Raw genomic sequence first — 11,259 nt, forward strand, 5'->3', positions numbered from 1 at the left:
CCCCGCCCCACCGGCCGCTGACTTGCCCGCGCCATAGGTGACAGTGGCCCAGGGCTGGGGCGCTGGGTCCCCGCGCGCCACGCCCCCACCAGCCAGCCTGTCCCGCGGAGGCACGCCCACTCCCGCCTCTCCGCCTCGACCCCCTCGGGGGGACCAGGCGGGGCCCATATCTTCGCCTGCGTCGCCGCCATCGTCGGTGCGGCGTACCTAGCTCTGCGGAGGACAGGCCTTGCGCCAAGAAGGACCCTGGTGGACTTCTGAGGTGGCCAGAGCCCCGCCGCGGCCCCCTGCCCCTGCCCCTGGTTTTTGTCCGTCCATTGCCCCCACAGACGCGCTCACCCGGTGGCACGTCCTCCCATCCCCATCCGGCCCCCTTCTCACCCTACCGCGCGCCCCTGGCTTCTCGGATCTCCGAGCCTTGCACGTCTCACCCACCGGGCTCCTGAGCACCCATCTGGGGCCTCTCAGCGCCCCCTCTAGCCCTGCTGCTCCAGACACCTCCGTCTAAGTGCTCCAGCCTCCCAGCCCCTCATGCGTTGCTTCCGTGGGGCTACCCCCGCGTTGCACCCGTTTCCACACACACTTCTCTGATCCCCCAAACATATCCCTCTGAGCCTCACACAATGCCTTCGAGACTGCTGCTGCCTGTCCCATGCCCTTGGGGGTCACTTGTAACTCCAAGGCCCTGTCCCCATTGCCCCCCCCTTCCAAGCCCATACACCTCAGGCTGCAGACCACCCTTGCAGGCTCCAAACGTTGTGTTCTCTCAGAGCAAACACCCAGTGTTACCCTGCCTGGGCCTGGCCCCACCCGGCATGCTGCAGGCAGCTCCTGAGGCCTGCTTGTGCCCACCCACCCCACAGCTGTTGCCACATTTGCTTCCCCAACTCCTGGACAGCCTTGACTTTCTGACCTCCCCTCTCCAGCTTGCCTGTTCTCTTTTCCTGTGTCTCAGGTGCCGGGATGGTGGGGGAGCTCCGCTTCAGGGAATTCAGGGTGCCTCTGGGCCCCGGCTTGCATGCCTACCCTGATGAGCTGATCCGCCAGCGAGTGGGCCACGATGGGCATCTGGAGTACCAGATCCGCTGGCTCATCCTTAGGCGTGGGGATGACGGCGATGTGGGCAGCGGCCAGGTGGACTGCAAGGCCGAGCACATCCTGCTGTGGATGTCCAACGACGAGATCTATGCCAACTGCCACAAGATGCTGGGCGAGGACGGCCAGGTGATCGGGCCCTCCCAGGAGTCTGCAGGGGAGACTGGGGCCCTGGACAAAGCTGTGCTGGGCGAGATGGAAACCGACGTGAAGTCCCTGATTCAGAGGGCCCTGCGGCAGCTGGAGGAATGTGTGGGCACTACCCCTCCAGCTGCTCTGCTTCACACTGTCCACGTGCTCAGCGCCTACGCCAGCATCGAGCCCCTCACTGGCGTCTTCAGAGACCCGCAGGTTCTCAGCTTGCTCATGCACATGCTGAGCAGCCCCGACTATCAGATCCGCTGGAGCGCGGGCCGGATGATACAAGCCCTGTCCTCCCATGATGCCGGTGAGGGCCAGCGTGGGTAGGAAGGGAGCACAGGAGAGGGGCTGGGTTGGCTCAGGGACTCAGCACACTGCAGGGAGCCTCTGACCTCGCCAGTAAATGTTGCCCTTCTCTTAGGGTTGGAGGGCAAGGAGGCAGGGGTGGGAACTGGGTGGTGGGGCACCTTTGCAAAAAGCGGAAAGACCAAATTAAGAACCTTATATTGACTTTCTCTGCAGAGAAACAGTTTAGACAATTGCAGATCATGTGTGCGCGCGTGTGTGTGTGAGTGTGAATATAATAAATGTTAGCATTTTTTTTTGAGAGGTTTTCACTATAGGGTGCGTGCACTTGCCAGACAGACAGAGAAAGAGACATAGAGACAGAAAGCGAGAAATCACCCCCCAGGGGGATGGTCACGCCGCAATCCCTTCTCTTCCATTCTCCTCTTGGGATCTTGGGCACGCACGCACACGCGCCCGGTGTGAGTTTTAAGCCACCAGGTCCAGGACGCGAACCGTGGTCGACTACGTGGGAGTCCAGCAACATAGCCATTACGCTAACTGCTGGTTCCCAGTGTTAGCATTTTTTATAAAGAATTATTTTACTTACTTTATTTACTTATTTTTTTAATTTGACCAGAGATGGACAGAAAGAGAGAAAGAAGGAAAGTGAGAAAGCAAGCCACTAGGTCCAGGACTCGACCCACGGTCGGCCATGTGGGATCCAGCACCCTTAACCACCACACCACCTACTGGCCCCAGCAAATGTTACCTTTTGAGGCAAATCACATAGCTCTGTTCCCTCTGTGATGGCAAAAGGTTGGATTGAGAGAGAGCAAAGGGTCCAGGCAAGAATCCTGGATAGAGTGAGATTAGGGAGCAGTTACTGACTGGGGTGTGGGTTACAGAGACGCGGACCCAGATCCTTCTGTCACTGAGCCAGCAAGAGGCCATTGAGAAACACCTGGATTTTGACAGCCGCTGCGCGCTGCTAGCGTTGTTTGCACAGGCCACGCTCGCGGAACATCCCATGTCTTTTGAGGGCATTCAGCTGCCACAGGTATTCTGGAAGCAGGATGGGGGAACCGGAACCAGGTCTGCACCTGTCTCCAGAGGGTGGTGTGGTTGGAGGGCCAAAGCTGAGACAAGGTGGGTAGAGGACAGAAGTCATACCCCACAGGTCCCAGGAAGGCTGCTCTTCTGCCTGGTGAAGCACTATTTGAACGTCACCTCCCTCCTGGATCAGCTGAATGACCATGCTGCGGAGCCAGGAGCCCAGAACAGCTCTTCCCCAGAAGAGTCTAGTGGGGAGAGGGGTCGATTGGAGCTGGAGTTCAGTATGGCCATGGGCACCCTGATCTCGGAGCTTGTGCAGGCCATGCGCTGGGATCGGGCCTCCAGCAGACCAGGGAGCTTGGCACGATCCCCTTGTTCCATCTTCCAGCCTCAGCCTGCAGATGCAGGCCCAGGGCTCCCGCCTGCTCAGGCCCAGCTCTCCCTCAGGAGGTCGAGGCGGTTTCGCCCTCGCTCTGAGTTTGCTAGTGGCAATACCTACGCCTTATACGTGCGGGACATGCTGCAGCCAGGCATGCGAGTGCGGATGCTGGATGATTACGAGGAGATCAGTGCTGGGGACCAGGGGGAGTTCCGGCAGAGCAACAGCGGTGTGCCCCCCGTGCAGGTGAGTGACATGCAGTGGTGGGCCTAGGTGGGGCTTCTACACTGGGCGGCTCTGGCAGACCATCCAGGGAGAAAACCCTCAGTGAGATTGGAACGGTAGGAGGGTCAGCGATTGAGAGGGGCCATGGGAAGCCTGAGACTATCTATTGGGGAGGCTGCAAGATGAAGACTTGCCTCCAGGGAGAAAGTGCTAGAGCAAATCTGCCCCAAAGGTTGGGCCGGGGAGGTGAGACGAGGTCAGGAGGCAGCGTAAGGACATAAACCATCAGGGTTGGGTATGAGGAGAGGCAGTCATCCCAGGAAGGAGAGGGCACCCTCTGTGTGTGTCCTTGTTCTCCATATGCTATTTGGAGGCTTTTCTGAATTCGGCCAGGTGGCCGCCCTGAAAGCTGTCAGTCCCCATCACAGGGCCACAGCCAGCCTTTAGCACACCCACTCTTCCCCTTCCTTCTTTGCTCCCTCTGCTCCAGGTGCTGTGGGAGTCAACAGGTCGCACCTATTGGGTGCACTGGCACATGCTGGAGATCCTAGGCTTTGAGGAAGACATCGAGGGTGTGGTGGAGGCTGATGAATACCAGAAGGCAGGAGGCAGTGGAGCTCTGGGTGGAGGTGAGCTCTGAGAGGAAGCAGCGGGCAGCTCTGAGCGGGGAGCAGGGGGCTGGCTGGCAGGGCAGTGATCTCCCTGTGGTCTTGCAGCTCTGCCCTCCTGGCGCTGGAAGCCCATGACAGAACTCTACGCCATGCCCTACGTGCCACCTGAGGATGAGGACACAGAGGAGAGTGAACACCTGACCCAGGCCGAGTGGTGGGAGCTCCTCTTCTTCATCAAGAAGCTGCCTGAACCTGACCGCCAGGAGGTTCTCCAGATCCTCCAGGAGAACCTAGATGGGGAGGTAGAGCTGGCCTGGAGGCCATCGGCCAGAGGGCTGCACTGCCAGGGCTGGGTCGTGGTAGTGCCTTTGGGAGAATCAGGAGGGGAAGTGGAAGTCAGCAGAAGGAGCTGCAGGGGAAGAGTCTGGAATGTTTGGAGGTAGGAGGTGTTGGTGAGCTGTTTGGCAGGGGCCAGCTGCCAGCCATGAGAAGTTCAGAATAGGGGAGGTATGTGCATAGGGAAACCCACCCCTGCCCTGCACCCCCCGAGCCTCTGTGCTGGCAGGAGTGCCTGTGAGTGAGAGCTTCTCCCTGATGGCAGATTCTGGATGATGAGATTCTGGCTGAGCTGGCCATGCCCATAGAGTTGGCCCAGGACCTGCTGCTGGCTCTGCCACAGCGACTCGATGACAGCACCCTGAGGGACCTGCTCAACTGCCGTGTCTACAGGAAGTATGGGCAGCCAGCCTACCCATCCCTTCTGGAAGCCCAGCAAGATACCCTCCTGCTAGACACCCAGGCCCAGCCTCAGGAATCAGAAGATGCAGCGAGAGTGGAAGGTGGGTGCCAGACAGATGTGGTAGCTGGCAGACTGGCCAGTAAGAGGCATTAGACCGAGAGGAGAATGGAGGAGAAGGCATTGTGGCGTGGCCATCCACCCTGGGAGGTGATTTCTCGCTTTCTGTCTCTCTGTCTCTCTCTGTCTTTCTGGTGAGCGCACATGACCTATAGCAAAAACCTCTCCAAAAAAAAAAGAGAGAGGGCATTGGCATGAGAGATGGCACCTAAGGAAGGATCTGAAACTTAGCGATAAGCAGCAAATGGAGAAACAGAACTCGTGCTATCCTCAGAAAATGAAGACAGATGTAAAGTTAGAACATTGCAGGGCCAGTAGGTGGCGTGGCCATCCACCCTGGGAGGTGATTTCTCGCTTTCTGTCTCTCTGTCTCTCTCTGTCTTTCTGGTGAGCGCACATGACCTATAGCAAAAACCTCTCCAAAAAAAAAAGAGAGAGGGCATTGGCATGAGAGATGGCACCTAAGGAAGGATCTGAAACTTAGCGATAAGCAGCAAATGGAGAAACAGAACTCGTGCTATCCTCAGAAAATGAAGACAGATGTAAAGTTAGAACATTGCAGGGCCAGTAGGTGGCATGGTGGTTAAGGGTTTGAGTACCAAACCTGGTGGCTTGCTTTCTTACTTTCCTTTCCCCCCTCTCTCTCTCTCTCTCTCTCTCTCACTCTGTCCCTTTCTGGCAAAATACAAATAAGTAAATAAATAAATAAATGTAAATAAAATAATTCTTTTTTTTTTCTTTTTTTGGAGAAGTTTTTGCTATAGGGCGTGTGCACTCACCAGAAAGACAGAGAGACAGAAAGCGAGAAATCACCCCCCGGGGGGATGGCCATGCCACAATCCCTCTTCCTCCATTCTCCTCTCAGGATCTTGGGCACGTACGCACATGCCTGGCATGAGTTTAAGCCACTGGGTCCAGGACTCAAACCACAGTGGGCTACATGTGAGTCCAGCGACATAGCTGTTACACTAACTGCTGGTCCCAATAAAATAATTCTTAAAAAAAAAAAAGAAAGAAAGTTGCAAGAGATTTTTGAAGCCTTAATAAAGCTCCTACATTTAACTTTTTCCATTATAGAGAAAACAAATTATTGCATTCATTTAAACACAGGGAAATACTCTGCTATTTGCAAACAGAAAGACTCTTTATATATTTTAAGAATATACAACTTGTCAGGACCAGCAGATGGCATAATGGTTATGTCACTGGACTCGGATGGAGTCAACCACAATTCAAGTCCCGAACCCGGTGGCTTAAAACACACTGGGCATGTATGTGTGCATGCCCAAAATTCTGAGAAGAGAATGGAGGAGAAGGGATTGCATCATGGCCATCTCCTCCTGGGGGCAATTTCTCATGTTCTGTCTCTGTGTCTCTATCTCTCTGGCAAGCGCACATGCCCTATAGCAAAAACATCTGTCTTAAAAAAAAAGTTTATCTCTGGGACCAGCAGAAGGCATAATGGTTACGTTACTGGACTCCCATATAGTTGACTGTGGTTTGAGTCCTGGACCCAGCAGCCTAAAACTCATGCTGGGTACATGTGCATGTGTGCCCAAAATCCCTAGAGGGGAATGGAAGAGAAGGGATTGCGGTGTGGCCATCCTCCCCGAGGGATGATTTTTTGCTTTCTGTCTCTGTCTCCCCAGCAAGCACACATGTCCTATAGCAAACATCTAAAAAAAAATTTTTTTTAACTGAAAAAAAAAAAGTTCATGGCTGGGTCCAGCAGATGGTATAATGGTTACATCGCTGGACTCCCACATAACTGAACACAGCTTAAGTCCCAGACCCAGCAGCTTAAACTCACGCTGGGTGCATGTATGTGTGTGCCCAAGATCCCAACAGGAGAATGGAGGAGAAGAGATTGTGGCATGGCCATCCCCTCTGGAGGGGTGATTTCTCGCTTTCTGCCTCACTGTCTCTCTCTGCCTCTCCATTTCTCTCTGTCTCTCCAGCGAACACAGGCACCCTATAGCAAAAATCTCTCTTAAAAAAAAAAAAAAGAAAGAAAAGAAAATATAATGTGTCATGAAGCTGTCTGGTGAGTACAGTAAGATGTTATGACGGCCCTGTGGTGGATAAGGAAGCCAGATCCCACAAGGCTGACCACACATTTAAAGCCTCTACAGCTTGAAAAACATGCTCCAAACCCTGACAGGCTAGAATGGAGAAGAAAAGATGGCAATATGAACACATCCCTTGCAGGGTGCTTCTCTCTCCCTCTGTCTCTCTGTCTCTCTGTCTTTTTTTTTTTTGGAGAGGTTTTTGCTATAGGGCACGTGTGCTCACCAGAAAGAGAGAGACAGAGACAGAAAAGGAGAAATCACCCCCCCGGGGGGATGGCCATACTGTAATCCCTTCTCCTCCATTTTCCTCTTGGAATCACATGCACATGTGCCCAGTGTGAATTTAAGCCACCGGGTCTAGGACTCAAACTGCAGTCGACTACATGGGAGGCCAGCAACATAGCCATTACGCCAACTGCTGGTCTCTCTCTGTCTCTCTTTGGCAAGCACGTGCACCTCGATTGAAAACTAAAAAGGTCAGAGACGTTATGAGATTCTCCAAAACTAACTTGTAGGTGGACAAAGAAAATCAAAACCATTTCTAGGAGAGCTTAGAAAAAATAATGGGAACCAGCAGTTAGCGTAATGGCTATGTTGCTGGACTCCCATGTAGTTGACCGCGGTTTGCGTCCCGGACCCGGTGGCTTAAAACTCACGCCAGGCGCGTGTGTGTGTGTGCCCATTATCCCGAGAGGAAAATGGAGGAGAAGGGATTGCAACGTGACCATTTCCCCTGGGGGGTGATTTCTTGCTTTCTGTCTCTCTGTCTCTCTCTGTCTGTCTGGCGAGCGCACGCGCCCTAAAGCAAAAACCTCTCCAAAAAAAAGATTGAGAGTTATCCATCCTTTTTCTCTTATTCCTGTCACTAACAGTGGCCAATTCTGTGATTGTCTGCTTTGCAGTGAAAGAATCTCCATCTCAGAGCCCCAACACTCCCTTGCGGCAGCTGGTGGAAGGTTATGGTCCAGCGGGGAAGATCCTCCTGGACCTAGAGCGAGTACTCAGTGCAGAGGGGATCCAGGACAGTGAGGTCAAGCCTTTCCTGCTGCAGCTGCAGCGGCAGGCCCCGCCCCTCCCCCAGAGCCTGGACACTCCAGCAACCAATAAGGCCCTGCATCTCACCGTTCTGAGGTGAGGGGGTGGCGACAGGTGGGGCTGGGCAGAGGGGTCCCCGAGGCTCGCTGCACATCTCTCTGTCCCCCAGACTCCTGATGCAGCTGGTGGACTTCCCTGAGGCACTGCTGCTCCCCTGGCACGAGGCCATGGACGCCTGCATGGTCTGCCTGCGGTCCCCAAACACTGACCGAGAGGTGCGCCTGCCCTGCCCTGGGAAGAACTGGGAGAAGGAGGCCCAAGGCAGCCACCGGCGGGGCAGACCCCTGGGGCAGGGCTTTGGAGGCCCTTTGAGTTTTGGCTTGAGTTTTGCTTTTAAAATGGAATTTTATTAGGGCCAGCAGGCCTGATGGTGTGAGAGTTAAGGGCCTAGACTCCCACTAGGCTGGTGCAGTTTGAGTCCCAGACCTGACAACTTGAAAATCACACCAGGCACGGATGCATGTGCACCCAAAATCCCTAGAGGAGAATGGAGACGGGATTGCGGTGTGGCCATCACCCCGGGAGATGACAAGTTCTTACTTTGCCTCTGTCTCTGTCTCTGTCTCTGTCTCTCTCTCTCTCTGGCAAGCACACACACCCTATAGCAAAAACCTTAAAAAAAGAAAAAAAGTGAATTTTTATTTATTTATTTTTAAAGAATTATTTATTTATTTAATTCCATTTGTTATTGTTATTTTTTTATTTGAACACCAGAGAGAGAGAGAAAGAGAAAAGGAAAGCGAGAAAGCAAGCCACCAGGTCCGGGACTTGAACCATGGTCGGCCATGTGGGAATCCAGCGCCCCTATCCACCACACCACCTGCAGGCCCCTGAATTTTATTTTTTAAAAATAGATGATACATTCACATAATCAAAATGATATAACAAAGTATATGTTGAGAATCTCGCTCTCACCCAAATCCCTGTTTTCTTGGTGCCCTCTCTCCATACAGCCCTTCTTGGTAATCAGTTGTGTTCATTGATATTTCCATTGATATTTCCTTCCTGTGTTAACCTACGCAAATTCTAATCAAACTCAAGTGTAAGATCTCACTTACCACTGCCTTACATAAAAGGGTATGCACACATATGTGTATACACACACACACACACACATTATGTTAAGGGTTTTAATGCTCTTGTTTTGGCTGGGAGAATGGGGCATGCAGGAGGCAGAGGGGACCATCCCATGCCAGAGCCCTCTGTAAGAGCTGGTGCCCGAGAGCTCTCTGTAGACAGAGCATCTTCTGCAGAGGTAGAAGAGCTAGGGTCACGGTGGCAGTGGTGTCGCAGTCCACACCTTTGGTTATGCAGGTTTTAGTTCCTGGGATAGACTCACTGAGTGTCCACAAAAAAATCCTGGCCCTCGAGGTCCCCTCCCAGCCGTCCGGTAGCTGTGGTTGGGGCCTGAATGAAAATGCAGCTCTACAGTTGGCTTTTGGGACAGCTGGGCCTGGAAGACCCAGGGATGCCCTCTGCATGCGTTGCCAACAGTCAGTAGCCTAGAACCACAGCGGGTAGAGATCTCAGCTTTTACCATTTCTGTTTGCCCTTGGTTCTGAGTCCACCCTGCTCCTCCATCCCTGGAGAAGTGATATCCTCACTCTGTCTGTTTCACTGCAGCCTCCCCAGCACATAGTAGGTGTACACAACTAGAGATGTCCTGTGGCCTGTGCCCTGGCCCCTTTATCCCCCTCCTGTTTTGTTTTTTTTTTTTGAGTGGAGTGAAAGGTTTTCGCTATCGGGCACATGCGCTTGCCAGAAAGACAGAGATAGAAAGTGAGAAATCACCCCCCAGGGAGAATGGCCATGCCTCAATCCCTTCTTATCCATTCTCCTCTTGGGATCTTGGGCACGCATGCACACTAAGCCACCAGGTCTGGGACTTGAACTACGGTTGACTACATGGGAGTCCAGCGACATAGCCATTATGCCAACTGCTGATCTCTCCCCCTCCTGTTTCTGTCCTCCCCAGGTGCTGCAGGAACTGATCTTCTTCCTGCACCGCCTGACCTCAGCGAGCAGGGACTATGCTGTGGTGCTGAACCAGCTGGGAGCCCGAGAGGCCATCTCCAAGGCCTTGGAAAAGCACCTGGGGAAGCTGGAGCTGGCTCAAGAGCTGCGGGACATGGTGTTCAAGTGTGAGAAGCATGCCCACCTCTACCGGAAGCTCACCACCAACATCCTGGGAGGCTGCATCCAGGTCAGGAGAAGCCAGGGGGAGCTTTTGGGTACAGACGTGGGGGTAAACTGAGCGGTGACAGGGAGGGCATGTGCTCTGAGGCTGGGAACTGCAGATGGCTAGTGAGCCTGGGCGTTGGTGCCCTGCCCTCCCGCCCACCTGGTCCCTTTCTGCCGTGTTAGGGAGGGAGTCCCGCTGCTGCTTGCTCTTTCCTCCATGTGTGTTTCCAGGTGTCTCTCCATATTCCTCCCTCTCCCCTCCCCCCTTCTCTCCGATGTTCCGGCTGCAGATGGTGCTGGGCCAGATCGAAGACCACCGACGAACCCACCGGCCCATCAACATCCCCTTCTTTGATGTGTTCCTCAGATATCTGTGCCAGGGTTCGTGCCTGTCCCCCATTGCTCCATGGCCCCATGCCTATGTGTTTTCCCTCTGCACCCCAAGGCTGTGACCTCCACCCTTCCCGACTGCCCCCAGGCTCCAGTGTGGAGGTGAAGGAGGACAAGTGCTGGGAGAAGGTGGAGGTGTCCTCCAACCCGCACCGGGCCAGCAAGCTGACAGACCGCAACCCCAAGACCTACTGGGAGTCCAACGGCAGCGCGGGCTCCCATCACATCACCTTGCACATGCGCCAAGGTGTCCTCATCAGGTAATGTGCTCCCACGCGTGTATGTAGCCACACATCTGTGCTTTCTTGTAACTTCCGTGTCTCTGTTGGGGGACGCACACCCCCACTCCCTGAACTTGGCCAGAGTCCCCTGAGCTTTGTCTGCCAGGACACGACAGATTCCAATTCCAGCTGGTTCCCCTACCCCTCCCAGGCAGCTGACTCTTCTGGTGGCCAGTGAGGACTCAAGCTACATGCCGGCCCGGGTGGTGGTGTGCGGGGGCGACAGCACCAGCTCTCTTAACACGGAACTCAACGCGGTAGTGCCCCCGTGCCATTAGCCCACCCCTCACAGAAACTACCCTGATGTGTAGACCCTAAAGTCCTAACTCCCATCTCTGTCAATTCCCACAGAAGGTAGAGTTCTTTATCCCAGAACCCGTGCAAGGTATCAGGCCCTGGGCACTGGGGTGGCCTTGGGACCCCTTCCTCAGGACCTTCACATCTAGCGCTGTGGAAGGGAGGGCCCTGGTGAGGGGGCCGGAGCTTCCTTGGCTGCTGTCAGAGTTCCCGTCCGTGTGTGTGGTCGTGACAGGCCTCTCTGCCCCCTGCCAGGTGAATGTGATGCCCTCTGCCAGCCGGGTGCCCCTCCTAGAGA

General features: G+C 54.4%; 1 protein-coding gene across 1 annotated transcript in view; it reads left to right on the forward strand.

The window, feature by feature from the left end:
• The first annotated feature begins 7 nt into the window (after positions 1-7).
• The window catches only part of CUL7 (cullin 7), a 21,119-nt gene continuing 9,867 nt past the window's right edge, over positions 8-11,259 (forward strand). Inside the window, exons 1-14 of the mRNA XM_006148540.3 lie at positions 8-262; positions 956-1,543; positions 2,430-2,581; positions 2,702-3,202; positions 3,672-3,810; positions 3,898-4,094; positions 4,394-4,631; positions 7,620-7,848; positions 7,922-8,027; positions 9,788-10,015; positions 10,284-10,374; positions 10,472-10,643; positions 10,816-10,921; positions 11,217-11,259. Of these exons, the coding sequence (XP_006148602.1) occupies positions 964-1,543; positions 2,430-2,581; positions 2,702-3,202; positions 3,672-3,810; positions 3,898-4,094; positions 4,394-4,631; positions 7,620-7,848; positions 7,922-8,027; positions 9,788-10,015; positions 10,284-10,374; positions 10,472-10,643; positions 10,816-10,921; positions 11,217-11,259 (2,782 nt within the window). The 5' untranslated portion in view covers positions 8-262; positions 956-963. The remainder of the gene's footprint in view (positions 263-955; positions 1,544-2,429; positions 2,582-2,701; positions 3,203-3,671; positions 3,811-3,897; positions 4,095-4,393; positions 4,632-7,619; positions 7,849-7,921; positions 8,028-9,787; positions 10,016-10,283; positions 10,375-10,471; positions 10,644-10,815; positions 10,922-11,216) is intronic.

The sequence above is a fragment of the Tupaia chinensis genome, unplaced genomic scaffold (assembly GCF_000334495.1).
Source record: "Tupaia chinensis unplaced genomic scaffold, TupChi_1.0 Scaffold000238_1, whole genome shotgun sequence".
Classification (NCBI taxonomy): Eukaryota; Metazoa; Chordata; class Mammalia; order Scandentia; family Tupaiidae; genus Tupaia; species Tupaia belangeri.